General features: G+C 40.1%; 2 protein-coding genes across 3 annotated transcripts; one reads left to right on the forward strand and one right to left on the reverse strand.

The window, feature by feature from the left end:
• The first annotated feature begins 570 nt into the window (after positions 1–570).
• Positions 571–4,894, forward strand: LOC133899485 (isocitrate dehydrogenase [NAD] catalytic subunit 5, mitochondrial-like). Its single transcript, XM_062340466.1, has 8 exons — positions 571–724; positions 968–1,141; positions 2,939–3,259; positions 3,338–3,499; positions 3,599–3,673; positions 3,826–3,935; positions 4,012–4,084; positions 4,405–4,894. Exons 2-8 carry the CDS (start codon positions 983–985, stop codon positions 4,594–4,596), a joined length of 1,092 nt encoding a protein of 363 aa, XP_062196450.1. The 5' UTR covers positions 571–724; positions 968–982; the 3' UTR covers positions 4,597–4,894.
• Positions 4,895–5,225: 331 nt separating this feature from the next.
• Positions 5,226–13,485, reverse strand: LOC133899491 (mitochondrial import receptor subunit TOM40-1-like). Of its 2 annotated transcripts, none has more exons than XM_062340479.1 (11): positions 13,188–13,485; positions 12,990–13,071; positions 12,794–12,893; positions 12,595–12,690; positions 12,442–12,492; positions 11,099–11,164; positions 10,245–10,346; positions 6,933–7,001; positions 6,773–6,856; positions 6,422–6,517; positions 5,226–5,550 (listed from the first exon to the last, which is right to left on the reverse strand). In XM_062340479.1, exons 1-11 carry the CDS (start codon positions 13,387–13,389, stop codon positions 5,494–5,496), a joined length of 1,005 nt encoding a protein of 334 aa, XP_062196463.1. In that variant the 5' UTR covers positions 13,390–13,485; the 3' UTR covers positions 5,226–5,493. The 2 variants fall into 2 exon arrangements, with proteins under 2 accessions (XP_062196463.1, XP_062196470.1); XM_062340486.1 differs by having other exon boundaries at positions 13,022–13,071; positions 13,188–13,275.
• Between the last annotated feature and the right edge of the window lie 7,104 nt (positions 13,486–20,589).

Genomic DNA, 20,589 nt, shown 5'->3' on the forward strand with positions numbered 1-20,589 from the left:
GGACGGTTCAAAACCCATATGTACAAATCTGATTTGTACATATTATTTTCTACAGACGGTTTGAAAAAAAAAATCCCACACGAGATTTTTGAACCATCTATACAAATGATTTCTCTAATAGTGGTAGCAAATCACAAAAACTCTTTATGAAGTATAATCTCAGGTTAGGTTTCACAGGTGATTCAGAATAAAAATATACATATTCTACGCACCATAGAGATCCCAGGTGATTTAAGATAACAAAATTCAGGTATTTGGATTGACCACATGTGATACTTTTAACCAAATTATGTGGACCTTTTTTCATCCATTCCTACTAAAAGAAGCTCTCCATCACTTTAGTGAACTTGAAGAAAAAATTGTTTTTTTAGTGAGAATAAAATTTATTTGCAGTGGTCAATAAGGAATAAAAATTGGGCCCCAAGGCCAACTCTGAAACAAACTTTTCTTCTTTCCCCTATAAAAAAAAAGGGGAAGACTTCTCTTCTGCTTGCGCAAGAAAGAATCATCACCATCGACGGAGCGTGGGCCCGGCGAACCCCAGCCGTCCGATCCAGATGGACGGCCAGATAAATCGGAGGAAGCACAGAACAAGTCTCCTTCCTTCCACCACCACCACCACCCTCTCCTTTTCCCATACTCTTCCCCTCCGTCTCCCCATCCTCGTCGCCGCGCGCCGCCGCCGCCGCCACCGCCGCGAGCCCTCGAGAATCCTTGTCCTCCGGTACATTCTCTCTCACGATCTCACCGAATCCTGCCACCTCCCTTGCTTGGATCTTCTCCCGTTTGACCGGGGACTGGGCGTCTCTCTATCGAATTCTGCGCGAATCTGTAGGGTTTCGCGCGCGTTTGCGCGATCGAATTCGACGCGCGGGGAACGGCAGTTCTTGGATCGGTTGGATAGTTAGGCAGGCGCGTCCGGTCCCGCAACGTTTAGGGTTGACGTGCGTGCTGTTGGCTGTGGCAGGGGAGTGGGGGAGGCATGGCGCTCCGGAGGCTTCTTCAGGGGAGCGTCCTACCGCGGGTGACGGGCCGGGCCGCGGCGATGGCGCCATTTTCCACGGCTTCTGGGGAGACCATCCGCGCCACGCTCTTCCCTGGCGACGGCATCGGGCCCGAGATCGCCGAGTCAGTCAAGCAGGTACGGAATTTACGTGCGGTTGTGTTGCGCGCTATTTTTTTTGTAACTCGTGTACAATTACGACTGCCTTCTTATAATTTGCAACAAGTTCGTTTGTGTGATCAAAAGCTAAAGCTGGGTTTTAATTACGCCAATTGGGACATTATCCATGCGGCCATGCCTCGTAGGATAGTTCTATCTTTTTATACCCACTCTTAGAATGATTATTCTTTTACTCTTTGTCTGGTTTCATCAGAATTATTTGTTCAGGTTAGAAAAGTAAGAATGTTTTGATTATGTGTTCCCCATTAGCCATCTCTAGACCCTAAACCTAGAATCTAAAATGAAATCAGATTTGGATGATAAACACATGTATATAAATGAGGTGGAACGAGAGGTTATCACAAATTGAATAAAGGTGGGGAAGGCCCGAAGGGCTGGCTTCTCTGCTTCACCCAAACAGAGGGAGGATGATTTTTTCCCCACTTCACTGGTTTGTCTTCACGGTATTTGTGTTAATTTTTAAACAAATCTCAATACTTAAGTGGGAAAGAGAAATCATCTTTGGATCGTACAAAACTGTAGCCATAGCCCATAGGTTAAATGCAAAAGTCCAGAATTTGGCCTGCTGCTATGCGACATTAGTTTGGAAGTGTGTTTTGTAGAGATTGAACAAGACAATAGCTCAGAAATCAGGCTCACACAATATAATAGTTTGGGTAATTACATTTACATGAATGCTTTTTTTGAAAGCAAGAGTTCTGAATATTTGTAGTTGGTTTCTTCCAAAAAATGTTACTTGTGTCAGTTAGGCAACTTGGATTTGTTTTCTATTTTGATATTTGGATCCTCTTGAAGAGGATTCACCGTTTGCGGTTTTCATAATATGTTCCTATCAGTTATACATGGCACTCTTACTATTTCATAAGTTTGTGATCTGCAGCTTGCCCCAATTTCTTTGTCTGAAATAAATTATGTCTTGTATGCATTCAATGAGTGCCTACCCCAACTTGCTTGGGACAAAGGCTGTTGTTGTTGCATGCATTTAGTGAGTGATGTAGTCTCGTCAATATTATAGTTGCATTCACTGTATCGATTCTCTATATTGGATCCAATGCAGTCGAAGGCATAAGTTATTATGAAGCACTACGTCCTTAATTTGCCTGAGTATCAAGTCTTAGAAAACTGTGTGCATCTGAATAGCATCACGAGCGAAAATATGGACATCAAATATATCTTGTAGCGTATCCGCGAGTGACTGTTATTTTGATGTTTGGATCAACTAGGAAATTATATTTTCAACCATGGCTCTATTTGTTGGTTGACATAGCAATGGTATCTAGGACCTAATGCTATCCACTTACTCACAGATGAAACCATTATTGCTGAACATTTTAAAAAGTACAATTTCTACTTTGTATTGCTTCCTTGGCATGAATTTGCAACTGGTATAATTAATTGACCACCTTCTAGTTGCAAATTGTTCTTTCTAGTTTGCATCTCTGAATTTTCTGCTGAAATGGATTTTTACAATCATTGCTCCGACATGAAGTAGTTAGGCATATTTGTGCTTGATATGCAAACTGATCCATCGAAACAGAACTATTATGACTGTTGATTCTATATCTTATCTTGATTATGGTCCCATGTATTTGAAGCAGATTACTTCAATTGTGAAACTGTAGCTTTCAACTGAATTAGGCAACTTTGCTGTTCGCTTTACTGTTGTTAATTTGTGAATGTAATTCATTGATGCATGATATCTGAGAAGGCAGCTTGTTTTTTGCAATGTCTAAGCTTTTAGTTTTGCTATTTCAGGTATTCAATGTTGCAGGGGTACCAATAGAATGGGAAGAACATTATGTTGGTACAGAAGTTGATCCCAGAACAGAGAGCTTTTTGACATGGGAAAGCCTGGAGTCGGTGCGTAGAAACAAAGTTGGCTTAAAAGGTCCTATGGCTACACCTATTGGAAAAGGGCACCGATCTTTGAATCTTACATTAAGGAAAGAACTTGGACTTTACGCCAATGTCAGACCTTGCAACAGCCTCCCAGGCTACAAGACTCGATACGATGATGTTAACCTTGTGACAATTCGTGAAAATACTGAAGGAGAATATAGTGGCCTTGAGCATCAGGTAAGCATTCTTAAAGAACATGTTGCTTTGATCAATCTCATTAGTATTTTTTCTCATTGTGTGCTAGTTTTTCTCCAGGTTGTGAGAGGTGTTGTAGAAAGTTTGAAAATTATTACTCGTCAGGCAAGTTTAAGAGTGGCAGAGTATGCTTTCCATTATGCTAAGGCCAATGGTCGGGAAAGGGTCTCTGCGATACACAAAGCCAATATTATGAGGAAGACAGATGGTCTTTTCCTCAAGGTCTGTGGGCTATCATTGGTCCTTTTTAATCATGGAATACATTTTTAATTATAATCTTTTTGAGAGCTTATGTTTTGTTCATTTTTATTGTAATTGTAGTGTTGCCGTGAAGTAGCTGAAAAGTACCCAGAAATTGCATACGAGGAGGTTATCATTGACAATTGCTGTATGACGGTATGTTCTGTCAATCGGATCCCCATGGTTATTCTGTCAATTGTTGACATGCTCTTGATAGTGATGCCCTGCCTGAGAGCATCAGACTACGCTATTTGCATCTCAATTATAACATAATGACATCTCTGATTATGAACTGCATCTGCTTGCAGCTTGTGAAGAATCCTAGTCTTTTTGATGTATTGGTGATGCCAAATCTTTATGGTGACATTATTAGCGATCTATGTGCTGGTTTGATTGGCGGCTTGGGTCTAACACCCAGGTAGACTTGCTTCAATTAGTCTTAACATATTTGGGTTTTGATACAACATCAATTCACTTTTTGTTCGTTTTCCCAGCTGCAATATTGGTGAAGGTGGCATTTGTCTGGCAGAAGCAGTTCATGGTTCTGCTCCTGATATTGCTGGCAAGGTGAGTTAGTCTTAAACAATGGCTCTTTCCTATCTTATTTACGATGTTTTACTTCTGTGGTTTCTCATTATGTGATAGGGAATCAATAACATTACTTCTTTATGCATGATGTGTTATAATGTTTCGATGCAGTTGCATCATTTAATAATCAATATGCACCTTTTATGAATAATTACTTAAAAGACTTATTTAGATATTGTAGCTTAATCAGACCTTTTTTTTAAAAAAAAAAAGTTGGCTGGGCATGTTCCTCCTGTAAACTATTGGTGTGGTGATTCCTATGTGTTTAACCGTATTGGATGATTGTTGATTGTTTCCAGAATCTTGCGAACCCAACGGCTCTTATGCTGAGCGCTGTTATGATGTTGCGCCACTTGCAATTCAATGACCAAGCAGACCGGATCCACAATGCCATCCTCCAGACTATCTCAGAGGGGAAGTTTAGGACTGCTGATCTTGGCGGAAAGGCATCCACATCAGAGTTTACAAATGCAGTGTGCGATCACGTCTGAGAAGCAGATGTGGTTCTTTTCATCTGATTGGTTTGTCCCCCAATTTTTTTGTTGCTTACCAAGAGGAGCTTTAGCCTTAACTGGTGGCACCTCGAACTTCTTTGGGCCTATAACACGGTTTAAAACTGTATAATAATTTTTGTTGCATTCCTGCTCTTCAGTAATTCCTTCAACACTGCAATTGAGTTGAAAGAATCTTCTGTAATAATCAATGACAGCATTATAGCAGTAGATAGATTTTTCTATTCTAAGTTATTGAAATTCCAGGCCAGGTTGGAATGCCAGATAATTTTTCATTCTTGGCCGTGCCATTCAGTTATTACAATTTTCTTTAGAGTTACTTCATCAATGAGCACTGCAAATTGTAAACCGCCAAAACATTAAGAATTTAAGACGTGCATGGAGACGATGGATGAATCAAGAAAGAAATTCCTGTTTTAGAAACACAACGTGCTGGAAGGAACTGAGCCAAATTGCAAAATTTATATGGATAATACAGACATCTAACCAACAAAAATGAGATATTAGTTTTTGGAGTAAAATAGACGTCTCACAGCAATGGAGAAGAATAGCAGCACATACCACAAACCAAATAGCGTTGCAGTATCTCAAAAAGAAATCCAACGCCATAAAAACGATGTAATCGGTAGTATTGAAATATATTCAGGTTTCCCTGTTCCAGCGTGACTAAGGTGCATAACCACACATTAATCTACGCAACTCAAGTAACGTGCCCAGTACAATCAAGAGGCGCCTCCCCGCGGCCCAAGGCCATAGCAGCTAAATAATGAACCGAAGACAAATAAATGCAACAAAACTAGAACTGTCTTGATCCTTGTCGACCAATGCTAACCACTATGATCATTACAGGTGTCTCGAAGAACTGCTGTAGTCGTCTTACTCTCCAACGGTCATACCAAAGCCGAATCTGTGATCTTTCTTCCAGTGATCAACCTGCACGAGATTTAGAATAAAATCAGCCTTTTTAGAGTAACGGTCCTTCAGATGTAGAAAGGGATGCTGATATAATATTGCTAGGAAACTATATCCAGAAAATGTGGAAGTTCCAGCGGTGCCATAAAACATAAAAATGACAACTTATAAAACAATGTATGGGACCATAACTAATAAAACAATGTATGGGCGCTTACGCCTGCCAGTACAGTAACAAGATCCCCCGTAAGAACAAACCGCACCATTTTACAATCTACGGGATCCACCTCCTAATGGTCAAAGAGGGAAAACCATACTGCGATTTGCCAATTTTACATTTACAAGTGCAATCCAGGCCCGTCCATACACAAATCTACAGCCGAAAATGCATGAAATTTCCCATCCCCCTTGAAGTTATATTTACAATAGCAGGGGATCCAGATCTACAAACTGACAAGAGTTTATCCAACGACCAAAGCCCCAGTGAAGATGGAATAGTGACCGTAAGTAATGCCTTCTCAAATTTCAATCTCTGCTGCCTAGTGTGCTACCATCACTCACGTAGAGGCGATCAAACATCTGAGGTGCCCAGGATTTATGTGTAGCGTTCCTTTCTTCTTTGGGTATAGTTCTATTCTATGTCTTATCACGGGTACATCAAAATTTCATCCACAGATGTTTCTACTATTTCCATTTCATTAATTCAGACTTGATGAATCACGAGTACATCTATATTGATTCACATATGTTTCCACTACTTCCAGCTCATTAATTCAGACTTGGCTTCCCACTTAAATAAAGATGTTAATAGAAGGGGCAGCAGCGAAACAGAAACAGACTGAATAGTAGAGTAAGGTTCAAGTATATAGAATAATTAGTGGCACAAGCAGACCTCTGCAGAAAGAACAAAATTGACGCCTGGAGTCAATCTCTCCTCCAAAAGAGCAGAAACTACGCCATTGGTATCCACCTTTCCCCTCAATCGACACTGCAATGTTGAGAAGAAATATATTCACTTAATTTTTCAGGTGAGGTCACCCAAGTTGAATAATTGAAAGCTCCTAAAACTTCAACATATATTTTTTTTAAATGTAGAATGCAAAACTTCTGTTGCACTACATGGTGGAACTTTTGATTCTCGGGAACAGTTGAATACACTCAATTAGCAGCAACTTTTTCATTCCAATATCACTCTGAAGCAGGAAACAAATAGGAAAGGCGAAGAACAAAGTAGTAAGGATACCTGTCTCAGCATATAATCATAACCAAAACTTGCTGTTACATCCTTTGTCATCTGATTGTACATGAAATCGGATGCAAGGGAAACCTGCACAAGGAAGCTTATGGAATGAAGCTGCTAGTAAAGAAAAAAAGTATTCAGATGATTATAAAAGAACACTGACCTTCTCAGATATTTTCTGAACGTAACTAAGTGCAACCATTCCAGTGCTTGCAATTTGCCCAGTTACAACCTGCACATATATGTGATATGGCTCCATCAGATACAGATTAAAATACCCAATTACCATTTTAATGAATGTGATATGGTTGGTGCCAGTAGTGTACTACCAAAATGAGTTCTAACACTCATGTTACAATTCATTAAATGAGAGACCAGTTTCACAAAGGCTCCAAAAAGTGCTAAACACATAAAGAAACAACCTGATTTTACCACATCGATTACAAGATATGAGCTTAAATCCTGCTGAAAAACATATTTTCACTATGACATAAAGCAGTATGCGTGCACATTTTTAGCTTCAACCAAGGAAGTGCAGCATTAGAATTTGCTAAAAACAGAAGCAGGTTTATCTGATTCATGTAAATACAAGAAATTTCATAATTATGAGTAAGGGCTTGTTTGGTAGGAATCCAGATTCTCCCAGAAACGTTTCGAATCCGAATTCTCTTTAGAAACATTTCTCTAGTGAATCAAAATCACCTCTGGAAATTATTTGGCTAGTTAGCTGGATTCGATTTCTTAAAAAAGAAAATGATGATGTAATTGACCATTCTACCCTTGTATTGATATTCTTTTTTTTTTGCAATAACAATGGCTAATTTGCATCAATATAAACTATTTCATGGTTTCAATCAGACCAGAGAGTAGGTTCAATGAACTGAACTAGTTTCATATGACCATGAATCAACTAATACACTTTGTCAAGCAGTCAAAACTGAACCGAACAGGCATAGTTCGTATGAAAATCTCTAAAAAAATTGAATTTATTTCGCGGGCATAATTATTTAGGCCCAAGATCTATCTAGAATCCTCATCTACCTACCGCTCCTCTCACATTCTTTCTCCCCAGCTGTCATCTTCTCCATCTCTATTCCTTAGCTTCCTCTTGCCTAAGGAGAGCAACCACAGCCAATATCTCCCTCTCTCAACCATCTCCTTCACAGCCCAGCGATTTTGGGATGGCGAGTAATTTTGGGGCAGCACCTGCTGAACGCCGCCACGCGCCTGCTACTTGGCCGACCCCGGCGCCGCCACCTCCATCATCTCTCCGTCCTCAGAACGTCCAGGGTGGGGGCAAACTGGGAAATGATGCGGCAAAAACAGGAGATACTGAGAAACGTTTCAGCCGGAAACGTTTTGCTGCTCACCGTTTGGCTGGCTCCCTCACCAGTTCAACCCCGAAACTGAAACGTTTTGTGTAGCCAAACGGCTCATAATAACCGCTTTATGAAAACTTCTTAACTATGCTATCCATTCTTCCACAAACTGCTAGCAACCGGATGATAACCAACGGATAAACCTGAACCAGCCACTAGTTCTTGTCAGCTCAGTAAACCCCCGTCTAAATTGCATTCAGTATATATCCCAAACTTTAAATCTTCAAGAACAAGAATTTGTTTATAAAAAAAAATCAAAATGCATAACTGGCATGGCAACACCAAAAAACAAAGCCTGTCCTCCAGTTTGGGACCGGCTTCTAGAACCCAGATACTAGCTGAGTTAAGAAACAGTCAATAGTAAACCTCAAATGACAACATTATTTCCAAGGTCTGGAAACGGTTTGATTGATTTCTGGAGAAAACCAGTTAACTAACGTGCGTTCTTGTGATCAAGTCCTAGTCTTAATTAACACTCCCATAGTATTAGCTCTTTTAAAACTTGGCATGAAAATATATGTACACGGTTTGTTCCCAACTTATTTATGTGACAAGACGGTGCCACAAAAGCTAAAAGGACAAGTTCTATAGGACGGTGATTCGACCCGCGATGTTGTATGGCGTAGAATATTGGCCAACTAAAAGACGACATGTCCAGCAGTTAAGTGTAGCAGAGATGTGTATGTTGCGATGGATTTGTGGTCATATAAAAAAGGATCGGATCCGAAATGATGATATATGTGATAGGGTAGGGGTGACACATTGAAGAAAACCTTGTCCAACATCGATTGAGATGGTTTGGACATCCAATGGAGATCTCCAGAGTCACATGTGCATAGCGAGATACTAAGGCACGCCGATAATGTGAAGAGGCTATGGTCGACCAAACTTGACATAGGAGTCTGTAAAGAGAGACTTGAAAGAATGAAATATTCCCAAAGAACTATCCATGTATAGAAGCGCGTGGAAGTTAACAATCCGTGTGCCAAAATCATGACTTATGCATCGATCTTCTTGTACCGTTATTACTTTTACTATTACTAGTACCTTTATTAATATTAGTGTTTCATCATCATCTTTTTATTTGGATCTTGTGGGTTTCATAATTTCATCTCTAGCCTACCCCAACTTGCTTGGGGCTAAAAGACTTTGTTGTTGTTGTTGTTGTTGTTTGTTTGTTTGTTCCCAGCTTATAGGCAGCAAATGTTTAGTTTCATTCTCAGAAATGATAGACAATATACGCAAGTAGCAGCCAAATTAAAAAAAAAACTCTGACAACTAAGTATATTGGTGGTTCAAAATGTTTGATACTATGCAGCTAAATGATTGCAAAATACCTTACTTTTTATCTCAGTTCGGATCAAATTGTGGAAAACGCAGAAACTTTCTATGGGTCAAAGGGATTCCAACAAAATCACACGCATATTACTTGACTGCCCCTGAGGGTTCACAGGAGAGGTGGCAAATCACATGACTCCAAGTATTTAAATCTCTTTTAAATTTTTACTACCATGATGCGTTTGTAGTTTGCAAATGTGTTCAGGCAAGGTATAGTCCTTTCTTGAATGCATTTTCCATATTGAACTAGTTGGTTTTCATTTTAGCTCTCAGGCAATTTGGCCTAAAATTAAATATTCAAAAAAAAAATACAGGTTGAACTTGTACTTTCCAAAATCCTAGCAACCACAACTTAATTACTGTCAGTAACTTGTACATTTCAGTGTGGAAAACATTCAGACTGTAGTTTCTTGGAATTCAGTTAAGGCCCTGTTTGTTTTTGCTGTAGATTATCATAATCTGGATTCTGTGAAGAAGCTCATTCCTACCAGATTGTGAATTGCAGGATTTCGTAGTAAAACTTGGCTTGTGGATTGTGAGAATCAGTTTTTAGATTGGGCCTGTTTGTTTTTGCTTTTGCTTTTAGGGCTAGAATCCATAATCAGAATAAAAAAACAAATAGGGCCTAAATGGCTCTAGAAAAATAGTAATTCTACGTTCCGAAATGTAGACAGATCCACTCTATTATGAACACGACAACTTCATATGTGCAACATCATGATCATGGGAAGTTTAAAGTTATAAAGAAAGAAACTTACCATTTTCTTTGTGTCATAGCGAGCAACAAAACCAACTCCTGATTTTCTTTGCTGCCCAAGCCAAAAAGCTTCAGTTCCCAAGGAGAGATTCTTTGTGACACTCTGAAATAAACAAAATTTATATATTGGCCTAAGATGTTAAATATCTGAACAATGAAATGACAGAACAGAATGCTGCATATACTCTATCCCAAATTAACTTCTGTACATCTGCCTTAACATTCCCTGAAATTTCCTTCTCTCTGTCCCACTTAAACTCAACTCATGAGATTTTGAGCAAAGCAGGAACTTTCTTAATTCTTATACACCATGACCACATAGACCTATGTGAGCCCTTCTATCCTCCAGTCTAATGAACAGATCAAAGGGAATGTGCCACTCTGTTGACTGCTTAAGCTACGTTTGGGGTGATAGGTTTGTGCATATTGTACCGAGAAAGTTATTAGAATTCATTTGGCTTTGAAACATGTGTGACTCCTCGTAACATGAATACCATCTTCTTTGGCTAGGTAAACTTCGAGTGGACAAAAGAGAAATATCACGGTTTTGTATTCTACCCATCCCTTGCAAAAGAACAGCAATGAGCTTAGTCCAAACTGGTATTGCCTAGAATGGCTACTTACTAGTAGGAAGCAGAATTATGAAGCATTGCTCAAAAGTTAATGTTTTCATTAAACAGAGCATTGCAGCAGATGGAGTACATAGAAACTTCCATGATATTTCTATAAATGGATACTGTTGTTCAGATTTTGTTATATAATTGTCCAATTGGGTGAATAATAGTGCATAAAAAATATAACGAAATTCAATAAATTGCTCAAATGTTTGTTATGCTAAAACATGCAAGTATGTACCTGGATATAGTTCCCACCATAGAAGGCATTATTCCCAATTTGAAACTGAGATCTGAAATCTTTGCCCTGGAACCAAGGGCAAAAAAGAGATCAAGTTACAAATAATGAAAGCAAATAACATTTGTAAATTATCATATGAAAACTTAAGCAATCAGGTGCTCAGTAAAGACTACAAGAAACTTAAAAAATTCTGCCCAACTTGGGGTGGTGTGTGGTTTGGGGAGGGGGGGGGGGGGTTCGAAAAACACGCCCAGGTTTTTTACATTTTATCAAACTTGTACTGAAAATAAAATAAAATTTGGAACCTAACATGTGTGACCCATAATCTCTAATATTCCTCAAAACTGTACAGTAAAACAGAAACAAATAGAGACACATTAACAAATATAGATGGAAAAGAAAGGGGTGAAACTGAGAAAAACAGAAGAAGCAAAATCAAATTAAAAATAGCAGAATACACAACAACAAAGCCTTTTAGGCCCAAGCAAGATAGGATAGGCTAGAGATGAAACGCACAATATCCAACTAAAAAGATGATGAGAAAACAATAAGAATAATAAAGGTACTAGTAATAGTAAAATATAGTAAAAGTAATAACAGTACAAGGAGACCGATGCATAAGTCATGGTTCTGCCGCATGGATTGCAAACTTAAACGCGCTTCTATCCATGGATAGTTCCTTAGGGATATTCCATTCCTTCAAGTATCTCTTTAAAAAAATAGCTGAAGACACCAAGAATATATTTGGAACAAAAGTGTAATAATTGGAACTGGGAAGACATTTGATAAAAGATTCTTAAAATTAAGTTCTTAAGCATTTGCAAGTTTTTCCAGCACCAATCAAGATTCATGGAATACCACACATAATTAGGATACAGCCGATACATTGATGTTACCATCTTTTATTAAAATCATTTACAACGATACTACTACAAATAAGATCAACATTCAGGTTTCGTAAATGGCAACATCCCATAAAGACATGTTCAAGTGATTGAGCATGTTCACACTAACTTTTGCTCTAGTACCACAACTCACGCCCTATCCTTATCTGATAGGGAGAATGGGGAGAACTCCTAAGATGTAAACAAAATTTCAGCAGCAAAACAGGTTTGAATAAAGTATTAATTTCTTTCTTTGACAGATACAAAGTCCACAAAACAAGATCCCATCAATTTGATGCAAACAGAGCAACAGCAGTGGTAGTGAACAATTTCCCTCATAAGAGAAAGAAGTTAGATAATATACCGTAGTTACTTGTTGAACCAAAAAAGAAGAGCAACATACAACTGCTACGATATTGCCCATAAAATTAAATGACCAAATAAGGGAGGGAGACTGACCTTATAATCAAAATTAAACATGCCTTGGGAGTAATGGGGCTCATTTGTCAACTGCAGAGCACAAACTAAGTCAACTAAGGAATTAAAATACGGAACTAAGTAGAGCTGATCCCATATGATCATCAATCTGACTCGCGGATACAAATAAATCACCTGAGCATTTATCTTTAGAGAAAGATTGTCTGTAAGATCGCACTTGACACGGGCGTTCACCCTTCCATCATGTGAGACCCTCCCGACGAGCATCATCTACAAGGGAACCCCATTAAGATCAAGAGTAAAAAACCATATAGATCACATTAAGTGAACCTAGACGTGCTCAACACCGCTCTAATAGGGAAAGGAATACAACCCTGGGATCAAGAAAGTTGGCGCCGAACTCGTAGTTCGAGGTGGGGATCTTGATCACCTCATCCCCCTGTGACGGGAGGTCAATGGATCCCATTATCACACTGGTTCAAGCAAACGCACAGCAATTGTGACAACATCGCCAGACAGCAAGTGATTTACATGAACAGAAAACAAAAAAGAGGCACCGAGCTGGGCACCTGTGGTTTAATGTGAAGTACGTGTTGAGCACCTTGGTGAAATCGAAGCGCATGCCCTCGAAGAGCTCGGGCTTTAGCGCCACTGCAACAAGCATCAAGAAGATCACATCGTTATTCGTCATCGGCTCGACCGGCAGGTGAGTTGCAGCGGCGATCGACAGCACAGGTCAAACAAGGGCGGTGGCACCGGAGACTTACTGAAGGCCTCGCGCTGGATCTCCTCGTAGGGGACGGGGCACGGGAGGTTCATGTAGTCCACCTTCTCCTCGGCCGCCGCCTTCTCCTCCTCGTGGGGCCTCGGCGGGGGCTCGGCGTGGGCAGCCGCGAAGGGGGGAGGGGCCGCCACGTAGGATGTAGGCGCGGGAGGAGGGGCCGCGGCGTGGCTGGCGGAGGAACCCATGGCGGCGGCGGAAGGCTTGGGTGGGTTGCGTTAGTTTTCACGGCGCCGGCGGCGGGGGATCAAATCGTGGGGTTTTAGGAGGGTTTTCTGTTGCTGCGCGGACGGCTGGATCGGAAGGGGCAGACGCTACCGGCGGTTAGATCAGCGTTGAGATTTGCTCTCTCGTCCGATCGTGCACGTGCGTTCATCTATTCGTCTTGGCTAAGTACTGTTTGTTTAGGTTTCTGTTTTTAACTTTTTTAAAAACTGTATTTTTAGTTTTTTTAAAAAGCTATTTTTAATTTTAGCTATTGGATTTTATAATAATTTTTTTCTTCTCAGCATACTACTTCTCAGAAAAACTACCCTCAGCTAGTTTCTCAGCTTCTAGTTTATTTTCTCAAAAATATGTTTCTGCCTTCTTAAAAATCACTTTTTAGCAAATCCGTTTGTTTGGGTTTCTAGATTCTAGACTTCTGACAGAAACATAAGTCAGAAACAATCTGAAACAAATATGTCCTAAGTATAGCACCATATTGCACTGTTGAGGGAAAAAAAGTTGAACTTAAAACTCAAAAACGCAGCCCGTGAAATTTTGGGATAACATTGCTTCTGCAGCTGTTGTCTCCTAATAGGCATATGATCAATTTTCTGTGTTGGTGAGTAGGTCATGTTCTTACCTTCTCCGAGCCTTCTGTTTCATAATGAACATCTCTTCCAAAAGTAATGCAGGTGTGAGAATACTATCTACATATTTTTTTTTAATAACGTGCTTGGCACATATTTTATTAAGAGAAGTTAGAGTATTACAATGACCCACCGAATTAAGAAACCTAACACAAGAGAGGGCTATACTGACCTAGTACAACATCGAAACAAACCGGCAACATGTACAACATACACGATGCAAACAAGCGGTTTTCACGTAACACACTGAAGCTACAATCTATATAGGTTTGATGATGCAGAGGAACACCAAAGCACGGAGCTTAAGAGTAGGGATGAAGCTAATGACAAGATGAACCACATGCTCCACCTCGTTGAAGAACCACAGAAAATAACACATCATAAGAAAACATATCATGGATGAAGGTGGGCAGCATCCCCAAATGGCAAGTAACTACAAAAGTCGGAGGCGACTCATAATCCGTTTCATAGTCAGGTCCCACTCCTCTCAATACACAATCCCCACTAGGAGGGAGCAAGAGATCGGGGGCATAAAGACCCACGACAGACCGTGTGGAAGTGGAGCTCTTCCCTACTCACCAGGGGCGGCACTCTTGTTGCACGACTTTTGGCGTCTTCAGATCTCGTGACACAAGTGAGAGGAGTAGTAGCAACACCCTAGACCTGAGCGAAAACAGAGTTGGAACTTTTTGCCAAATTGGATGGCCACGAAGACAAGGCGCGCCAACCCACACCTCGTAGACTTGGCACCTGAGGTGCACCAGCTGTAATACCGAATATTCAAAAAAGGAAAAAGAGAGAGTTGACCAAATAATTGACTTTTAACTATGTTGCTCATATGAATGATCGGAGACCGCAGCCGTGTAGATCTCGTAGAGACTAACCCATTTTGATATTCAAACATCCGTTTCGGACACCCTGTGATCTGTAGCAAGCCTAATAAACTTAGACCGTTGATTGATTTTTTTTTAAAAGAAAAAGATTGTGGATGGATCGGCCCTTGACCTGATCCATCCAGATGCATCCCGAGCTTGACCGGCTCATGGCTCCCTCACACCGCCCCTTGTCTCCCTTGGCTGTGCACGCTGTCGTGCCACACCGCCGCTCAAGCTGCCGCATCACCGCTGTCTGCTGCTCTCTGCTACTCGTCGTGCCGCGTCGCCGCTCAAGAAGCCGCACCACCACTCCTGCGTAGTCGTCCATCACCGCGTTGCTGCACTATCGTCGTCGCCTTAGTCGTTGCAATGTTGCCATAGCCATGCCATCGCGCTCCCTCTCTACACTGGCCGCCTTGCCACTCTCCCCTCACTGCTCTCTCTCTCTCTATGTGTGTGTGTGTGTGCTAATCAAAAGAGAAAGGCAAGGAGCAGAAGAAAGAAACAGGGAGGAAAGGAGAGAAAAGAAAAGAAAGAAAGGAAAAGAAAAGAAAATGGAGAGAAGGAGAAAGGGTAAAAGAGGGGAAAGGATGGAAATTTCCTGATTTCATCGGATTCATTTTCAAGCCTTCGAAAGTGATTCCTAAGTAATCTCTATACGTTTGTAGTTGAATTGAATCAAATCAATTCCTGTCAGATATGTGATCGGTGATTCGATTTGCTTACAATAATCATTGTTGACTTGAAGATGTGACATCAAAGTGAAATATCTTTTCTTTTAATTGAACAAGGTCTATTTAATATGGGAAAAATCTAATTTGACCTTGAAGTGGAGATGTTATATCCGTTCTTGCTATATGAGTTTCTGTTTAGCGTGTTTTGAAATAATGACGTATATGCGATGTTTTCAGGCGTAGGAAGAACGCTTTCATACTATATGTGTTTCCGATGTGTTTTAGCACTAAAAATGTACTTGTTCAGGTGGTAGTACTTCCGAGCGTACCTAAGCAAGGTTTCTTCGCCGCCTTCAGTAAAAGGCAAGTAATGTGAGGGTAAAATTTAGTGCTATGTTTATATTCATGTCTTACTTCTTTACAAATAAAATTGAAGTATATGGCATTTTCTAATTCATTCAAATCATGGATGATGTTGTATTTGACAAATTAAATCCATGCCATTCTTATTGATTTGGATTATATCATTGGCGTCATGAATCAGTTGTAGTGTTATTTATCATGAGTCATCAAAAGAAAATTATAAGAATTGACATCAATTCACATTCATACATTTGCATTTATGCACTTCATATGGTGATAAAGGTCGGTCACTGCCATCGTGCGTGACTTGTACCGGTACATGGAGTTGCATGAGAGGTTGGCATCGTCTAGCGCAAAACTCTCAAATGGAGTTGCATCATAGAATTCATACATTTGTAAAATATTTAAAGAATACAGATCCTGGAGAGTTTAATGTCATGATATATGGTAAAACTGTATTGAAAGTTATCGTTGTTACGTCAATGAATATGCTATCATGCGGAAGGATACTTTCTTCAAACTCATATGTTTTAAATTCTCATTGTGAAGAAAATGTTTGTCTTTCCAAAATGCTATTTAACTAAGTGATATGTGTTTATATTCATAGCTTATACTTGTTGAGCTCATCTCACCCCCCCCCCCCCCAATTAACTCCTTTTCAGGTACGCTTAGGCTATTGACATGCATTTTGGGGCATGGAACATGTTAGCTGCACACACTACCTCGTCACAACGTTAATAACCCAACTCATCTTTAAAACTATGTTTTTGGTAGTTGTCAGTGTTGTAATAACTTCCACGTTTGAAGAAGTAAACTTGTATATACTGTAGAAACTCGTATGTTTTGGTTGCGTTGTGAAACATTTCATACATCGTTTATATGATACATATCTTGCATGTGGTTATATTGTCAGTTATATCACACTTTTAGAGGAAACTCTGCCAAAAAATTTGAATTTTTTAGCTATTTTATGCTTAGTTGTAAAGTAGGGTGTTACACCAGCGTCGGGCCTGAACAATGAAGTGTCGACATGGACAGCAAGGCTCTCCCTTACCTCCACCGCAACGGTACGCCCCGACAAACAACCTTGAGTGTCGCCACTGCTTCTCCTAACCGCCGACAAGAGCCAAGCAGTAGCGTTGACGGTGACAACCACCATGGCACGTGGTAGTCTTCTCCAATGGCAAAATGACCAGTCACCGGATCTAGCAACCACTGTGTTGATCTGCATGCCATCGCACGAGTCCACTCGAAATTGATTGCCACCACAACATCCTTCTCACCGTCCTCACCATCTTCATCTCGACCACCATAGATCTGGAAGAGGGGTGTTAAGGAGAGGGGAGAGGGAGCGATAGATGCCGCAACCTCCGTTGGTCGGTGGTGCCATGACTGCCTCATTTCCATGCGCAACCTGTAGATACGATGCGAGGGCCACATTTCTATTTTTCCATCGGACATACTCTCCAGATATACTAAGGTTTAAATCCCCATACCTTCTTGTACACACGAATGCACCATAAGGCATAAGTAGGCAAAACTACAGTTTGCTCAAAATGGAAGTGACAAAAATGTGTACCATACTTCATGTGAGTAGGAAATTCATTATCTGCCATTCGCGACAAGGTGAAGGTATCAGGAATGCTAAACCACATATAAAGGTACCTCAAGATGTCTGCTAGCGCTAAACCCATTTTCACTTAGAAGGCAAAGGTTCAGCGTAAATCTCAAAAGAAATTCAACAGTATAAACAACAAAGTGAAAAAACCATGTTGGTATGAGTAAACCACCAAATTCCTCTCCAATTTAGTTCGGAGTAATCCAAAGTTGACCTACAGAATTTGGAGTTGGGGCTTGGGCAAGCAAAAGCCCATACAAATCGCAACTATGCTCATCTTTGCAAAGTTTTTGCTTGCTTCATTCATGATGTGTGTAGGATAAATAAGACAGGTTCTCCTCCTTATCCCTCAGCCAATGTACCCCGGTAGAAGGGAAGTGCAACTCTGGATGCCATTGTCCACGCACAATCTATTTAGATCATCCATCACTCCCACCTGATACACATCCATCCGTTGATTCTCTTACTTACCCTATATTTTTTTACTTACCACTCCAACATGAATCTCAATGAAAATGAACGATTCTAATAAGGTATGCATCTACATGCTGGAATTTTCATGTTCATGGTAAAAACACGCACCATGCAGCATGCATACGTGTCTGCCCAGCTGACACGCAGCTGAAAGGGATCGGTGATGTCCTAAGAGGGGATGAATTAGGACATCTAAACTTATCGGCTTCAAAACCTTCATAAGATAAATATATATCAATTTCTATCTAAAAGTGCTCTAGGTTTATCTAGTATGTCTACTCTACCACTCAAAAAAATTTGCAACCTATAGCCAATCCTACTAGACTATTATAGGAAGGTAAACACGCAAAAGTAACTTGCAAGTATGTAAATGCGGAAACATAAAGAACGTAGAGAGAGCAAACTCAGCACAAAAGATTTTTATCCTGTAGTATTTATGACATAAACGCCACCTCTAGTCCATGTTGGAGCAACTATCTGGACTATTGTTCCTGGTCGGCACTTGGTCACGACCCTTAAGCCACCTATGTCTCAAATAGGTTGAGCCACAAAGATAAGGCTCACAACAATCCTATCTTCCGGTCACTTACCGCCGTCTTCACTTCAGAGCTTGAGCCACCAAGGCAAGAGTCTTTGTGTCCCCGTACAAGCTTTTTGCCACCGCTCCTCACGAAGTCGAAGGGTCGACAAGCTTGAACCACCAAGGCTCACGGTGCCAACGAGTCATCAACACTCCAATGCGCCGATGTACTATTTCGTACATGGTAGGATCACTCCTTGATCTTCTCTCTAGGCAGCAATACCTAGCAACAATTCTCTCTAGACTTAATAGCACTAAGCACTCTATAATCTTATGCTAATTGTCTTGGATGTTCACTTTTAGTATTTGGTGGTTTGGATGTCTCCTCAAGTGTTTGTGAGCTTGTTTGGACTCCAGGACCTTCAAATGACCGAGTGGGGATATATATAGTCTCAACCTCGTGAACTAGCCATTGCTCCAACGGTCACATTTTTCTTGAATGCCAGATGATCTGGCGTGCACCATCTCCAAACATCGGACCTTTTGGGGTGCATCGTCCACCCAAGACTAGCCGTTACTAGCTGTTTTTGTACAAAATCCTCTAGTGAAGCCTCCGATATAAGCACCGAACTATCCGGCGTATATAACTCTATCTTCCATTGAACCAAAGGAAATCTCTAGAAAATACTCCTACAAAGCCTCTGGCGTGCACAACTTCAAACGCCGGACCATCTAACATGTGGAACACTTGAACTTCAACTTCTGGAATGCTCCGGCGTGTACAACTTCTTCAATCATCGGATTATCCGGTGTGTACAAATGCTTGGAGACAAAAGCTCTTGTGTGTACCATTCCTCCATTACCAGATCATCCATCGTGTATATTTTTTCTGAAACTTGTCTAATTCAATCCAATCTTTGTTCCGGTTTTGATGACTTCTTCATATGTTGCATCCATGTGACATATTAAAGCATATACTTGACAAGTATGTTAGTCCCATTGACTATGTTGCTATTAATCATCAAAATCACATATATACTTTAAAAGGGACATGCTTGCTACAATCTCTCTCTCTTTTGTGATTGATGACAACACAACCAAAACAAGTGGTAAATAAAAATGATACAAATTGTAAAGAGCACAATGCCTTACCACTTTGCTTGGATGCATAGTAAGAAAAATCAATGATACAAAATTGTAAGGAAAATATCCCATCTTTATCATACCTTGTTCTTATCTCCACTTTGTCTCCCTTTTGTTGTGACTGGCATATAGATAGTTCTCCCCTTTTCTCTATCGCTACTATTTCTCTTGATCGACCCATGCAAGCGCTCTTTCTTTGTGTGCTTCTTACTTTGATATCACCTGTAGTCCTTTCATGCACGCTTCTTGCATCATGCTTCTCACTTTGTCAACAATCTTGCATCTTGTTTTGGTCGCTAAAATTCTCTCACTTTGTCAACAATATCAAAAATACTACAAACACATATTGAACTCAAGGGAAAACTGTTAGAGCACTAGAGAGAGAATTTCATAAATTATGATCCATTTGAATAGTACCACTTGTGATGTGAAATAATTATGTGGATACTATTTGAAATTAAAAAAAATGGATCACAATTCATAAAATTCGCATGATATGATCTAAACTCCCCTTATATGTGTGCATACATATGATTAGACTCATTTGTAATTATCACTCCATGAGACTACAAATGATACCACTTAAAACACATGTTAGTCTTAAAATCACAACTCATAGGATATGCTACCTCTAAATACGTGCATATAAGTGTCAAATACTTGTGAGAAACAAGCACTTGTCATTGATAATAATAGGAAGGATACCCTATAGGTTGGATTCATGACACATAAAAGGATACCACATATAGAAATATATCATAAAAAAATCGTACAACTAATAAACCATATAGATTTCTCATGGATTAAAGAGAAACATAAGCAACCGACCATATGAAAAACTTACACTTGGCATTACAAGGAAATAAA

This window comes from Phragmites australis, chromosome 2 (genome assembly GCF_958298935.1).
Source record: "Phragmites australis chromosome 2, lpPhrAust1.1, whole genome shotgun sequence".
Taxonomy (NCBI): domain Eukaryota; kingdom Viridiplantae; phylum Streptophyta; class Magnoliopsida; order Poales; family Poaceae; genus Phragmites; species Phragmites australis.